This window comes from Morone saxatilis, unplaced genomic scaffold, assembly GCF_004916995.1.
Source record: "Morone saxatilis isolate NCDOM2014 unplaced genomic scaffold, NCSU_SB_2.0 Contig18, whole genome shotgun sequence".
NCBI classification, from domain to species: Eukaryota; Metazoa; Chordata; class Actinopteri; family Moronidae; genus Morone; species Morone saxatilis.
Genome location: NW_023339740.1, coordinates 18,099,217 through 18,114,683, shown reverse-complemented (window position 1 = coordinate 18,114,683; position 15,467 = coordinate 18,099,217). Strand labels below are relative to the sequence as shown.

General features: G+C 40.7%; 1 protein-coding gene across 2 annotated transcripts in view; it reads right to left on the bottom strand.

The window, feature by feature from the left end:
• Nucleotides 1-15,467, bottom strand: part of vgll4b (vestigial-like family member 4b) — a 43,486-nt gene that overhangs the window by 18,154 nt on the left and 9,865 nt on the right. Inside the window, exon 1 of one of the 2 annotated variants that reach the window (XM_035662879.1) lies at nucleotides 7,302-7,716. The exons of the other annotated variant lie outside the window; for it this stretch is intronic. Within the exon in view, the coding sequence (XP_035518772.1) occupies nucleotides 7,302-7,383 (82 nt within the window). The 5' untranslated portion in view covers nucleotides 7,384-7,716. Of the gene's footprint in view, nucleotides 1-7,301; nucleotides 7,717-15,467 lie in introns of those variants that run through there. 2 annotated transcript variants of the gene reach the window in all.

The following is a 15,467-nucleotide window of genomic DNA, read 5'->3' as shown; positions in this document are numbered from 1 at the left end:
GTGTGTGTGTGTGTGTGAACTATTTCTCTCTGTGTGTCTGTCTCTCGACTTTCCTCCAGTCTTGTCCTGGTACAGAAGGCCTACAGAGCAGTCAGTGAGTGGGAGTAAGAGCAAAAGAGAATCAGGAAAACTACCACTGGCTCTGTCTCAGCACGGGGACTTTCCACTGCTTCGGCCTCATGTATCCGTCTGACATTTCCCAAACAAAATATAAAGCCTAGACCAAAACCCTGACTACTCTCATACCCTGAGAAATAACACTAATATTACCCCGTGCAATGCAACAAGGTTGCTTCTGCTGCAGTGTTGATTATATGTATGTTTCTGGTGTTGCAGAATAAAATAAAAACATTATTCTGCTGTCCTTCCAAATGACATTACTTATACATACACTATATGTTTTGATTCAGGGGATTTTTCTAATTTCAGAAATGTCAATCATATGGATGAAAACTGCATTAGGGTAATGCTGAACACACTTAGAAGGAGTTTCATGTAAACCACAGTGAATGGTATTCTTTTTTAAGAGGAAACAATGACTTTTGGATTCATGAAGTCATAAAATATGGGTGCCAATCAGTTTAAACCGATCTGAAAATATTACTATATATTATCGAATTTATATATTAAGCCATTCAGAAGACCCTAGTACTCACACAAACACACACAGGCTTTGTAATGTATTAAAATGTGTGCTCTAGTGCTCCACTGTTCCTCTGTGTATGCGTAGTTTTAGCATGGCCTCCCAAACACAGCAGCAGCTCCTCTCCTCGCTCTCTGGCATGTTCGTGCTCGCCCCACTGTGTACCATGGCAACAAGGGTGACATCATTGTTTTTGGCAGGACAGAAGGAGGGCAATAAAAGAAGGGAGACTGTGACACCACACTGTCCAATCAGGATCCAGGACACATAATAGCATATTAGGGGTTCAGGAGTGCTCAACAAAGGGTAAGTCTTTGACAATTTCCCTGCAAACAAATAAGACGTTTGGCCAACATCATACTCAGGTGACAGGTAGGTTCACATACCTAAAACTAATGCAGCCCTGCAATACATCCTACATTCATGAAGGTCATGCTGATCAGTTTTTGTTAACCTGAGATTATGATTCAACTTCATTTTGAGGGAGTAGTCTGGGAAGCAGTTTCCACAAAAAATATTATTTCCTGCTAGGGGAACCTAATAAACTGGAAACTGTGTGTAGATTTACATCAAAAACGAACCTGTGTGAGACATGCTCTCATCCACGATGGACTTTTAAAAGTAAAATGCGTAAGGCAAAGTAAAACATACAACTACAGGATATAAATGCTAGAAAGGACCCACACCAGTGCCATCCTGTCTTCTGTGCAATTTATCTTCAAATCAAAAGAGACCGGAAGAAGAAAAGAAGCCAAGTACTCACGCAACCACTGACAAGAAGACAAGCTATGCTACACACAAGACAATTAACTACAGCTATAAGAGAAACACTTACTCAAAGTTCTGCACTCTATAAGCATATCTATTTTACATGTTTGTTCAGTGCATTAAGAACAAAATGCTTTTATTTCATCGAACCAGCAGACAATCAGTGGAAAGCAGGCTGCTGCACAGAAGTAAAAACTCCACTCTATCGTTTCCCCTCTCTGCTCTTTCAGTTCATTAGGTCCACATGATCAAAGCCTATTTCTCTTGACAGAACTTCAAACAGCTTGGAATCAGGATGAGATTGGATTACAAACGGAGGTGAACCTCTCTATCTCTCCATTTCCCTCTCTCCTTTCCCACTTCAGATACTTAAAAAAGATGAGTCCGAGCATGTCCTCTTCTGTCTCTGCAAAGCAGCAAAGTGATTATTTTTGGCTGGGTTTCTCAGTAACCTGAACTTGCTCCTCTGGGTTGCTTTTATTCATTAAGTCCATAGAGGTATAAAGCTTTAAATACTTAAAAGGACTTACAAAAAAAGCCCTTCCACAGAGGTTCTTGTCTGTGGGAGCTGAACTTTTAAACCGGATGTTAGATTGGTTTGATCTCTGGCAGAAAGAGGAAGGGAGAGCAAGTTAGACAAAAAGGGAGAGGAATTGACAAAAGTACGTGGCTCTGAGGAGGTTTTCAACCTGGTTTATTTTCTCCTGCTCAGCAGCAAAAAGAGTCCGTCAGCATTACCCTGCACCCCTCACTGCCAAGCCTACAACTGCTAGCAGCTTTACAGAACGAGAAGGGGAGAGCTGGAGGGAGAATGACAAATGATAGACGAATAGAAAAAGAGAGGGACAGAGTGCTAAAACATTGCAGGGAAGTCATATAATACATAAACAGAGACGCAGCTGCCTTAAAACAATCATTTCCAAAATTATAACCAACATCGCAGTTTAATACGGTTGGGAAACAAAATGATTGGACATTAAATGGGAGCAATCAGTCGGTGTGGTATTGCAGGAGACTGGAGTCTACAATCAGTAACTGTTTACAGAAGCTGCACATGTCCAGAATATGGCGCCATGATTAGCAAATCAATGGACGTCCTTCGTCAGTTATTTTAACAGTGTTACAATGATGCTCTTAATGTTGTGCTGGGACCTAAAGGGCACACCGGGGAATGTAGAGATTCGCTGTGTACACATCGACGACAACATGGTTTGACTGCAGCCCTCTTTGCCTGCCGTCATATGCACTCATTGCTGTAACTTCAAGGCCAAATCCACTCATTCCTGCTGATAAATAATGGCAATCTGTCATACGTGCATACGAATTCCACTTATCACGAATTCCCAGAAGAAGCATCTTTTCACACATCTATCCACCAACCAAGAGCTGCACGAACAACAAGGTAATGCTAGATGTGATTTATACCAATGATACTGGTTAAGGTTGTGTTCCATTCAGATCAAACAGAGTCAGGGTGCTGCTATTTACATTTATTACATTTTTATTACTGTTGTACATTTACTGGAAAAGCACTGCTACACTAAATGGATCACTGGTCACAGCTGTGATTACCCTTCTATGTTATGGAAAAAGGGCTGCTGTGAAAAAGGTCTATTGAAACGACTTCCTATATGTCATAACATGACATAAGAAAGAACAGATACTATTGATGAATTTCACTTATCTAGTATATTACCAAAATGTGTCAGACAAATTGTGGTGAGAATCAGTGTTACCATAACCCAGTTAACACAGCTGCAATTGGTGATGTTACAAGAACTGATATGTCGGTACCAAATCGATGCCAACGTTTTGAAAGCATGATGGTACTCGTTTAACCGTAGGTACAGGGGAATCAATTAGTCCTGACCCGATGGTCTGTGGCGCAGATACGGTGTTTATTTCACCAGCGCAGACCAGGTAAAGCAAGAGTGAACAGCAGCAGACACAGCTAGTGTCAGTGTCATTTCTTATCAATGGAATCGGGACATTTCACTGGTATTGGTATCGACTGCTACATTTGCTATTGTGACATGCCTAACTGGAATTACGATCATTGTTCCAGCTTGTGAAGGGCTCACTGCATGGGTGACATATGGTCTCAATCAACAATATAGAATGCAAGTCCCCTTTGGATATGATCTGAGGCTAAATTAAAATGCCTTTACTTTACATGGCAATAGGCATTTACAATAACCAACACGCTGTGAGCGACACAGGTCTTCCTCAGGGTCACTGTCAGCAGTGGCTGCCACACCTATATTGTATTACACTAATGAGTTGAGCGGGAGGATGGGTCTCTATCAGTGAGCATGCCTATTGGTCAAAAAGGTGGAAGTGATACAACATCAACTGAAGGGAGGTGGAAGGGACAGGGGAGGGGAGGAATGGAAAGGGGGTGGAAAGTGAAGGCGGGAGAGACTATCAGGAAAGAAGGGGTAAACCTAAATGTTCAAAAGAAGATAAACATGATGTGGCTACCAAGTCAAGTCCTACACGTGATTATAACCATCAACAGGACGGGTCCTTGCTGTACGAGACACTTCACATCCTTCCAAAAACCCACCTGATCTTCGTTGTACCTCAGACTAAGACTCAGAATAAAACCATATGGTACCATGTACATACATATATATAAGCTGTGTGTGTGTATTGGTCTGGGAATGTATTCGAGTATGTGTGCTCGTGCCTAACGATTCACAATATCACAAAGCTCCTCCAACCTCATCTTGGTTCAACATGTTTCAACATGAAGGGGTTTTCATTCACTCTTTTTACTGATTGGCTCTCCCAGTTCTTTTATCTCTGTTTTCTTATCATGAGGCACATGATGGAGTCAGATTTGAGCTCAGTCAGCTAAAAACAACACACACACACACACACACACACACACCCAGAAAAAAATAGAAGTGCTAGTCCTGCAGAGATGTGCTTCCAGAGATAGAAATGAAGCATTGTATTTAAACCCATCACTTAAAAACAGACAGCCAAAGGATATACACGAATAAAAATACCACAAAAAAGTACTCCCCTCTTCACTCCTGTAGTTTTCTTCACTGTGTCAGGATGAAACCTGAGAAAGATGAAGCTTTGCAGTGACACAGAAAACCCTTCTGATTAGCGGTCAACCGATATGGGTTTTTAATGGACGATGCCAATATTTAGAGAGCAGGGCTGCCGACGGTCGATACAGAATGCAGACATCAAAACAAAGAAAAGTCCTGTATAAAGCTTTCCTATTCTACCAGAGCCTCTAGAGTCTCTGAAGAAATCTTTTGTTTATCGGCCTCGTGAGCGCAGACATCGACCGGGGACGATTAATCGGTCTACCGCAAATTCTCATTGGATTCAGTGCCAGACCAGTCGCAGTTTTATCTGCTACACCCTCACTGCACTGAAAAGGGAGCTTTACTGTGTCTGAAATGTCACCAAAATGGCACTGGTTGACATTTGTCAAACAGGAATTACAGCAGCACTTTTTTCCTGAAAAAGCATCAACTACAAAAGTGCAACCCAAAAACCCATCTTCCCTCTACCTGCTCCTATAACATGGTACTTGACAACCTGCCAAACAGCCCCTCTGACTCTCTCTGCAAATCTGAAAAATTGATCTCAGTCTTAATTGGAGTGCTATTACAAGTTCATTGTGTTACATGTAGAGAGGGGCTGCTAATAAACGGCAGAGGGAGAGAAGAGATGAAAAGAAAGACTGCTGATCCGTTTCTCATAAAAATGTTTTCCTTTGTGTTGCTGCAGTTTTTGTACTTTTGCTTAAGTCAACCTTGAGTGGAAATAAATCATCAGTCCCCACCTTCAACAACTCTTTACTGTTCACAATCCTGATCTACTTGTGAAGGTTTTGTTTTAGTGCTGGAGCTGGTGCGTGTTGCAGTAGAAATCAAGGGGCAGAGCGACAGGAAGGAACCTGTATTTAGCCCCCGAGAAAGACTGGATGATATTACAACCCCTGACATGTGAGCAGTAACTGCAGAGGACAGGAGTTTCACCAGCCCAAAGTCAGTCTCTTTGCTAAGACATGGAAGATCCTGCTCTGTGCGTTCATGACATAACATGAAATCCTATGCTGCCCATGCTAGAAAATAACTGCGAAGAGAAGAGAAATGTTCAAATGCTCCAGTGAGGCTTCTTACTGGTTTAAACAGATCACCCCAACCCTGGCTTCTCTCCACTGGCTCCCTGTTCCTTTTAGAATTGATTTTAAGATTGTACTGATGACTTTTAAAGTACGTCTGGCTCTGGCCCCAAGCTACATAACAGAAATGTTGACCCCTTATGAGCCAGTTCGCAGCCTTAGATCCTCAGGTGGGGGCCCTTCTGGCTGTTCCAATGTCGAGGCTTAAATCTAAAGGTGACCGTGCTTTTGCCATCGGGGCCCCCTCGACTTTGGAACGACCTGCCTAAAGAGATAAATCAGTGACTTCTTTTAAATCACTTTTTTAATAGACTTTTTTTATGGGTTATACTCTGCTCTCATTTTTGGTATTCATTATTTTTTATAGTTAATTATATTTTGTGTATTAGGGCTATTATTTTCCTTTGTCTGCCAAGGCACTTGGTAAACTCTGTTTTTTAAAAAAGGTGCTACATACATAAAGTTTTCATTATTATTGTCAAATGCAAATTTACTCTACAAGGTTCAAATCATTTAAACACACCGTGTCAACCCTTGAGACTTCCTCAGACTCTGATTCAACTAAGGCCAGACATTTAACCACACATTTAACAATGACAGGAATGCACGAGGTTGATATGAATAATAGAGAGCAGAAAGTCAGAATAACTGAGCAGCTAGTAATGGAGTGAGTCAACCGTAGGAGGAGATCAATGAATCCCACACATGGTTTACAGCAATGGTTCCCAACCTGGGGGTTTGGACCCACACTAGGGGTCGCCAAAGCTTCTTGATATTTTAAGGGGTGTAAGAAAACTTTTAAAAATATACACAGCAAGTCTATATCTCTGCATTTGGTTAATTTGTGTGAAGAAAGGTACATGTAGAGGCTATATTCACAGAACCTTCACTCTCTGATAAACAGACTCATTCTGCATTAGAAAAGTTAAAACAACCAAAGAGCTAATGAAACAATGAGAATAAAACACAGAATATGTCAGAAAAGTAGCCTATTACACATGTATGATTGCTAAAAATGATCAACAAACACCATACAGACAGAGAATTGTAGAAAAAGTTCCCTAAACAGGAAATAATCTGCTCAGAATTTATCCAAATCAGTCATTATAAACAAACCTCCTTCTGTTACTTTGCACAGTTTTTAATACAATGTGAAATATCCACAGAATATGTCCCTTAGTGACTAAAATGACAGAAAAGAGGTGCCTTAAGGACTGACTTAGAGTCCATTATTCAGCCTTTGATCTCAATCATTAGCCAGGTCTTCCCATTGAGGAGCGCTCAATAGCACAGGAATGATAAGGCAGGCTTATGAAACACACTTCCAGTTTTGAGAGATTACGAACAAATACAAGTTTTAGCACGGCTCAAAGTGGAAACTGGAGCGGAGTACGTTGCTAGCGGTGGTAACTACGTTCCATGGAACGGACGTTGGCAATAAGTTCCAACCATACACTGTCCAAGGTTCCAACCGTTGACAAAATCATAAGCACTTTTCAGTCGATACTTGTGAGTCGTGTAGGAATTAAATGACTCAACGCGTATTAAAAAAAAAAAAAACCTTCGACTTTTCTCTCTGTAGCTAGCGTTTGTAGAAAGTAACTTGAGTTGAAAACTTCGACCAACGACGTCGCTAACGTTAACACACAGCGTAACGGCAGCGACCACTCGGAGATTTTTTTTTTTAAAAAACAACCGTAGAACACCCACAAACCAGCACAAAACCCTTCACTTTACCTTCGTAGCAGAGAATGCCAATGTTGTTGTTCATTTTGTCCAGGTACTGGTAGTTCAACAGGTCCATTTTCGTTAGTAGCATTTATCGAGGTTTTTTTTACAAAAAAACAAACCAAAAAAAAAGACCAGCTTTTTTTTTTTCTTCTCCTCTCAAGCGACGGTCAAAAAGCTAAAGGCCCAGCCTCCAACTTTAGTTTGTCTAAGAACCCCTTTAATAAAATAAAACCCCGCGGTGAGGCTCGAAAACCGGATTCCCGCAGTTATTCTAATGACTTTAAGATACTTTTTTTTGAATGAAATTCGGGTAAATATATCGCGGTGATACAGAGCAAAAACAGAGTAGCGTCAGTTCTCCTCACAGCCAGCTGTAAGTCGACTGCACTGACACGCAGGCTATGCTTGGTATGACTCCTATGCTGCGCCAGTGGTTTCCTCTGTTGCTGAGAGAGGCGCACTGGGCATGCTCGCTAAATCCCAGGAGCGCCACAAATATCAGGGATGTTTTACGCACAAGATCAGCCTCTCCAAACGCACCCAGAGAGAAAGAGAGGGAAGAGAGAGACCCAAAGAGCTGCAGTAATTCAGAATCCATTTTTTAAAAGTAGCTATCAAGTCCCAGTGGTGTAGTTTTGCCACAAGATATTAAACAAACACTAAGATTGTTGAGGTAACAACAGACGCACATGGAATGAAGTCCCTCTAGGAATACAGAAGTGATAACTGAGTAGATTAAAGGTGCCATAAAAAAGTATAACCTTATCAGAGTTTGTGAGTCCCTGCAGGGATATTATGTGAATGTTGTAAGAGCATATGAGTTGTAAAGTTAACTATAAAGTGACTGTTTACAGATATGGAAGCAGGGTGAAAACAGAGGGAAGAACTTACAAGTAATAAGAAAGGAGGGTAAACAGCAAGGAAACTGTGCTTCTCCTTATTTGGTTTCAGCTTATAAACCTTTACTTTCTGGCAAAGATGGCAGTTTCCCCTCAGTCTACACTAACCCTTACAACTATATTACAGAATATACTATAATAAACTAAGGACTTTTCTATATACCACAATGACCCCTCAAGTAGGTATATGGACATACATATACTATATAAACAGAAAAACAGAATAGAATATGAAATTGTCAATAGCTGTCTTGTACATGGAGGGAAAACAAACTTCACTGTGATTTTAATGGATATAAAAGTTACAAAGGCCTAGTGAGGTCTCAGAATGGTTCTCTCCTGCCCCCTGGTGCTCAAAGTGGGCTATACCCACGTTTTGCCTCCAATTAAAAAAAAAAGGACGTGGATGTGGAAAAAGCAGGAGGCAAATGGGATGAAAAGAGGAAATAGATGAATAGAATGTGAATATGACTGTCATCAGATTACAGGGTTTGTGTGGAAAAGAGTAGAGAACAGTTTCCTCTGGGTATCTGACTGAGAACATAATGAGCAGGGTGTGGCTGCACTTTAGAGTGTGAGTTTACACAGAAACACACATCTGCCATGTGCGCGTTTTCGTGTGACACATACCCGCAAAAACACACAGAGCGGCAAATGAGAGGCATCATGAAAAGCTCAGAGAAAATGTTAAATACCTGCGAAGTCGCTGCAAACGCAATAGATATGACCCCAAATCAAGTATAATCAGAGTAATATAAACAACACAGAAAGAAAGGAACAAAAAATTGTTAAAGAAAGTGAGGAAAAATCAGTGAACAATTCTAAAATAAGAGGAATTAGTCAGTTGCACTTCGGCTTTTTGCATTGGTAAGACTGCTAATCAAACACAAACAGGCAGACCAAGGTATAAGGAAAAACAGCCAGAGACATATCATGAGAAACCTACAGGAAGAGATAAAGCTTTCAAGCAGGTGGATTTACTTTTCTATCCCGGGCTTCATGCAGTTTTAAATCACTGCAAACTACATTCATCACACAGCATTTGACACAGCTTCCCTGACCTCTGTCTCGCTAAAAACAGGCCTCTCCTATCTTCCAACACAGCTCAAATCTGGATTAACAGACTAATTATACAGCAGACTTTACCCTCTGTCCCTCACCCGTTCTCTCATGCACACACACAAGCCACAACTACATAATAAACAGAGTATGTATGCATCTACACAGACACACTCATACGTCGACCCTACTCTGATTCACTAACACCCATCATTCCACGTCTTTCCAAACACCTCCCCCCTTTCTTTCTCCTATACACACACACACAAGCACACACATACACACAAAGGGTCTCTCCCCTCCTCCCTCTTGGCCTCCTACTACTAACGGTGGCTCAGAGCTACAGTTCTTGTCTCATTGGATACCCATTGTTTCCAGTTTCACATACACACACAGACACACACACACAGACACACATCAAGGCTGAGTTCAGACAGAGGTTTCATTCAGTGCTACTGCTGCTACTGGAGCTGGTGCTGCAGGTTACAACTAACTCAAGGCTTAATACTGAATCTAAAAAAGTGAGAGGCCTAAAATTGTGTGTGTGGCAACAAGTGGATGTAAGAATGAAATTGTTGAGGCTTTTCGAAGTTCCCTTTTGGTCAGTTCTACAATAACTTAACTGGTTCAGGTGGCAACGATACTGTATCAATGCACAGAAAAACCCACGTCAACATCCTCACATATTATCTGTTGGAAACAAGGCTTCTTTTATAAGACATAAATGGCAAATGCAACAGTATAAAAGTTACACACAGAACTATCAAGTATTCCAAAAAATATATAAAAATAGTAGATAAAAATGGCTCATTTTAAGGTAAAAAAACATAACCATTCCTATATTCAGGTGATTATACACTCATGAAAACATACCTATAAAAATGATATTCTATTTCTGCCAATACAACCTCCTAAATGTTACATAAAGGACCTTTAAAGAGGTAAAACAATTAAATATGAAGCAACTGAATCCAAAAACAGGATCAGCAGGTTGTCTTGTATCTAGGCTACCTGTGTACCTCACTAATAGAAAATGGTTTAGCAGACTAAAACAGAGAGTCCTTGACAGCACAGTGAGACAGCTTCCGCAGACAGATAAAGACTTAATGGCTCTCCAAAATCGTCTGTCAAAGATAGCTAAAGTGTACCATCTACCATCTGAATTGTTGACCACCGGTGATTTGGCTCCTCAATTGCCTGAAATGGACTCAGGGTCAGACTGTCTTTTTCGCTTTTGCCTAGACTTTGGGTCTCTCATGCAGTAGATTAGATGACACGGGAGATAACTACAACCCTTACCTCTATATTTCCAACAAAGAGCATGCTTATAAAAATACGAATAATGCCATCATAAATAAAAAAGAGAGAGCATGCAATTTTCACATTTTCACTTAAAATAAACCTTTCCCAATCAAAATAAAACAAATCACACAAAGAATATTTGTACTACAAAGTGCTTCATGTCTCATTTAAAAACATCAGTCTAGCTTAGAGCTGGTTATTAGGTGCATAATGTGTTTCCCTGTGGCTGCTGCATTTGCCATTCATTTGTCTTTTAATTATCACAAACACTTGACTTAAAACTGACTTAAAAGGGGAAACACAGTCTCTAACACAGTGTCTTTGTTCTCGCTTGGCATGCCGTACAACTGAATAAGTTTACTAAGAAGATTAATGGTTACACAACAAGTTGGTGAAATTCCACTTCTTTCCTCCATAGGGACAAGTCGTTACACATAACTTAGCCTACTGTGATAACCTTTTCTCCTCACTGTTTCCCCAGCATGACTCAGAAGTAAAGAGCTTGTTGTGGGCTGATATGACCTTGAGTGATGTAAGATATAGGAAAAGACAGGTTGTGGCATTGTAGTACCCATGCATCACTGCCTAAACACTAAATCTCATTTTACCAATGAATAATTCAACACCTACAGACATAAGCTGCTTTATAATATTCTCCATCCTTACAAAATGATTCCTACTCAGAGTTGGACCTCAATAATACGATTTCTACTCTCAGAGCAATGTACCTTTGTTTTAAAATGAAATGAGTATATGATCTATCATTGCACCCACCCATTCACCCATCTTTCATTTAGCCCTGTGGGTACACAAATGCCCTTCATTACCAATGGAGAATTCCTGTCATTATACCCCTTACTTCCTGCCTGTTTATTTTTCTAATCTATCAGGACAAAGCGCTACCGCACCTACTTAATCTCCTGCGGTGTTGTGTGTCTCTCTGAACAGGTTAGGGCTTCTCCTGGGAGTGGGTGTGTCTGGATAACAACACACCGCACAGGCCAGGTGGTGATTCATCCCAGTGCTGTATTAACTCGCTCCAGTGTTGTGACACAAACACTGACAGGATAAAAGACCGTAGGATGATGGCAGAGTGTCTGCCTTTCTCACTCCCATCCTTGCATCCACCTCTTCACACTCATTTACTTATGAAATGATCTTTATGCCCTCTTGAAAATGTATAAAGGAAGAGAAAATTGCTTTGAACATGATTATAAACATGATCTTTAATAAGCCAGGGTAGAAGAACAACTCTCACAAATTACTTTATGGTGGCCTCTGTTGAAATACCACCACACCTTTACAGGCTTTGTTTACATGGTGACATAATGGACTAAAGGCATTCTGAAATGTGTTGTCTCAGCTCTTGGTATCTGATTACGTCACTGTAACTTATCCACAAACCTTGAGGCTGTAAAAGGTTAGGCTATATTATATAATGTCTATAAACACCTGTATGACAAGTTATGATGAATATGAGTACATGATGAGTATTTTTAACCATCTACAAGTCAAACTTCATACAGATTAATCCAGATTTCCAGATTTCCGTGCTTCTCAAAAGCCACTGGGGACAAACAGAGGTTTAGCTTTCTGCAAAGACATTTACAACATCTTACTAAGCATTCAGAGGCAAAATTACACAACTGCAAGATACCATTACAGAAGGTTCTTGGGAGTGTTTCAGGGAAATATCAGGTTGCGCCACACAAAGCAATGACAACAACAGGTGATTCTGCGGAAGTGAAGCTATTAAGTCATTTCACACCTTTGTGTTGTGTGTGTGTGTGTGTCTGTGTGTGTGTGTGTGTGTGTGTGTGTGTGCCTGTGTGGCAGATGGAGATAGGTGGAAACCCCTGTCAGATGTTAATAAAGCTAAGGTTTTGTTTATTATTAAACACTAGTCCCACATTCTCTTGCTTCTGCTATGATGTATAGGTAGCTATTAATGGCAGACATAGGATATTCTCAAATAACGTACAATACAACAAGTCCTGCTTTTTATGTTATATCCCATCAAACAACAGTAACACTGTTGTTTTGCCAAGACATCTTTGTCCTACTCTTCCTTATTGCCCATCTGTCCTGCTCCTCTTTTACCATTTAAGAAAAATTACCTGCTATCTTTCTGTTCTTTTTTTATTTGCCCTATTATGCTGTCTGCACTTTCTGCTCTATCGATTTAACAAAGCTCTTCTCTTACAATGCAGGCCTTGGCAGCCTTTGGTAAATGTCCATCCTGAACCTCTTCTTTCCTCCAATTCTTTTTCTGTCTCTATTGCAAGGTTATGCAAGGTAGTGCAAGGTTAGGTATCTATATTATGTTATTACAAGTATGCAACTGCCTGGAACTCAGATTTGATGTGAGATGCAAATATGTCCTGAGCAGCAAGCAGAGACTCGGGTGTCTCATATGGCAACAGGAAAGGTGTAAAGCATATCAGCAGTGACATCTATTTTCAACACAACATTCGCTCTTTTGTTTTTTAAATGAGGCTGGTCAATTTTTGTTTTGTTGCTTATTAAGAGGAAGATGAAGCATTTAAAATATATAACAACAAACATATCTTATTTCTAGTAATGGAAAATGATTGGTGGCTCCATTGGCCTGTGGGAGGTATGACTACAATCTTGCCATGCTAACAATTAGCTGGTTAGCTGGTAACAAACGAGACCCCAGGGGCTTATCATGTATTGGCCAAGACTGCTCCTACGTGGGACAACCGGCCCTGTGCCATCACCACTCCTGTTCTGCATCTGTGCCTGGATTACAGCCTCAACATGCTCAGATGTTGTCAACACAACCTTATCACAGGATGCCAAGGCTACAAATACTATACATACTTTTCTGAGAGAAGCATGTTCACAACGGATCAGATATTGCTATGTAACACCCTTCTTCAAAGTAACAGATATTCTTGGACTGAATCACCTTTGAAATTAAATTTGGGGTACAGCAAAAGGCATTTAATGATTACTGTTTCTATAAATGTGTGTACACAAACCCAAAAGAAGTTATAATCCAATAAATGCTCTCATATATGGTATAAATAAAGCTCTGCAGTCATTAATCAAATCAACTGACTTCACTAATCACAAAGAAACTTCAGTGTGTCTCAGCATTAACTTTTTTAGCACTTCAACGGTTAACTTTTCCTTTGTGAGAGGCTTTGCAATCCTGTTTCATTTCATTCTGGGTAACTATGGCGAGTGCTATCAAAAAGAGAGGAATGTAAAGTATGTGTGGTCAGTACAGCTCTGAGAAAAAGTTCCCTTGCTAAGACAGCAGAGCTGGTATGGGAGCAGCGAGCATGGCATTTACTGAGAGCGAATGTAGGATGAGTTCTAAGAAGTAGCCAGAGCCCCAAATTCAAGCAGTCACTCTTGTCAGGTGAGGACCCATAAAAACCTGAGCATTTGAGTGGGATGGTTGACTCTTCATACCACCTTGTTCTGCAAGACCAGATATCCACCTCAGTGTCTAACAGTCAAGTGTCTTGCTGGCAGGTGAAAAGCATCAGCTGGTGGCAAAAAGTATAGCAGAGAGAGACATGTGGCTATCAACACCCTCTCCAGGCCAATAAAGGCATTCGCAGTGATGAGGCGATCACTGCAGTTTACCATATCAAATTTAGGAGAAAAAACACTGTTCTAAACATAGATGGAACAACAAACAGTTGGTAACAGTAAATTACTTAAATCACATCTTTTCTGACTTAGCTACACACAACTATTTTAGAAATGAGACAATAGTCTTTCCACAAGTGAAACAACATGTTGTCATGTTTAGAAACAAACGGTGAACAATTTCAAAATGATTACTGGTACAAAGAATTTTTTTGGTCAATGAGCAATGCGAGTGCTGTGTGAAGACAAACACAAGGCTCAATTGTATTTAACATTGTTAGCTGCAACTGTGACCCTTTGACACTTGACCCTTGACCTGGTGACCATGGTGGACCCTTGCCCCCTAATCCTTAATGGCCGCCCGCTGAACCACGACACTTAACAAAGCAGTGACGCTGACGTAAGTGCCTGTTTGCGTGTGTGTGTGCGCGCGTGTGTGCAGCGGTCAACAGACTAGTGGGTTAAATTGCTGAGGGAAGTTTATCCAGAGCCACAGAAAGAGGGAGGGAGGAGGGTGAGACAACAAGAGAATAAACTGATGGTAAGGAGGAGTGACTGGGGAGGTCATTTATCTTGAATAAGCACTGAACAGATTTATTTAAAAACAGATTACATTGAAACAAAGCTCTCCTTGAGCAGTAAGCTGCAGAGACAGCGCACCTCTAGGGTGACCCGTGCATGTAACAAGACTTATCCCATTATTTTTAACTGAAAGAAAATAAGCTACTTATAATTACAAATATGGTTGTTGAGAGTGAGATGAGAAAATTGCTGCCCCACTCGTGTGTGAACCTACAGCTAGTAGCCAGGTAGCTTAGCTTAGCATAAAAACTGGAAACAGGAGCAAACAGCTAGTCTAGCTACGTCAAAAAAAGGTAACAAAATCTGCCTACTAGCACCTCAAAGGCTCACTAGTTAACAATTAATTTAATTTGTAAAGTATAACCAAGTGTTTCTTGGGGCAGCAAAGAGACTTCCTGGAGTTTTGACGTCACTGTGAGGTTGCCTGGCAACAAGCAGACTCCAGGAAGGAGCCGGGATAGCTGTTTCCAGTCTCTATACTGAGCTAGGCTAACTAGCTGCTGGCTCCAGCTTCATTTTCGTACCCACCTCCATCAAAATTTTAAATAGATCGGTACGCTGAGGCCTGGGAAGTGTGCAATGACTTGGTGTTCTGCTTGTTTTGTTGTTGTATTTGTTTTAATGTTTTATTGGATGTGTCATGAGTGTGTATGTAGCCTACGTGTATGTCTTTAGCTGCTATATGTATTTTATGTGTATTTAT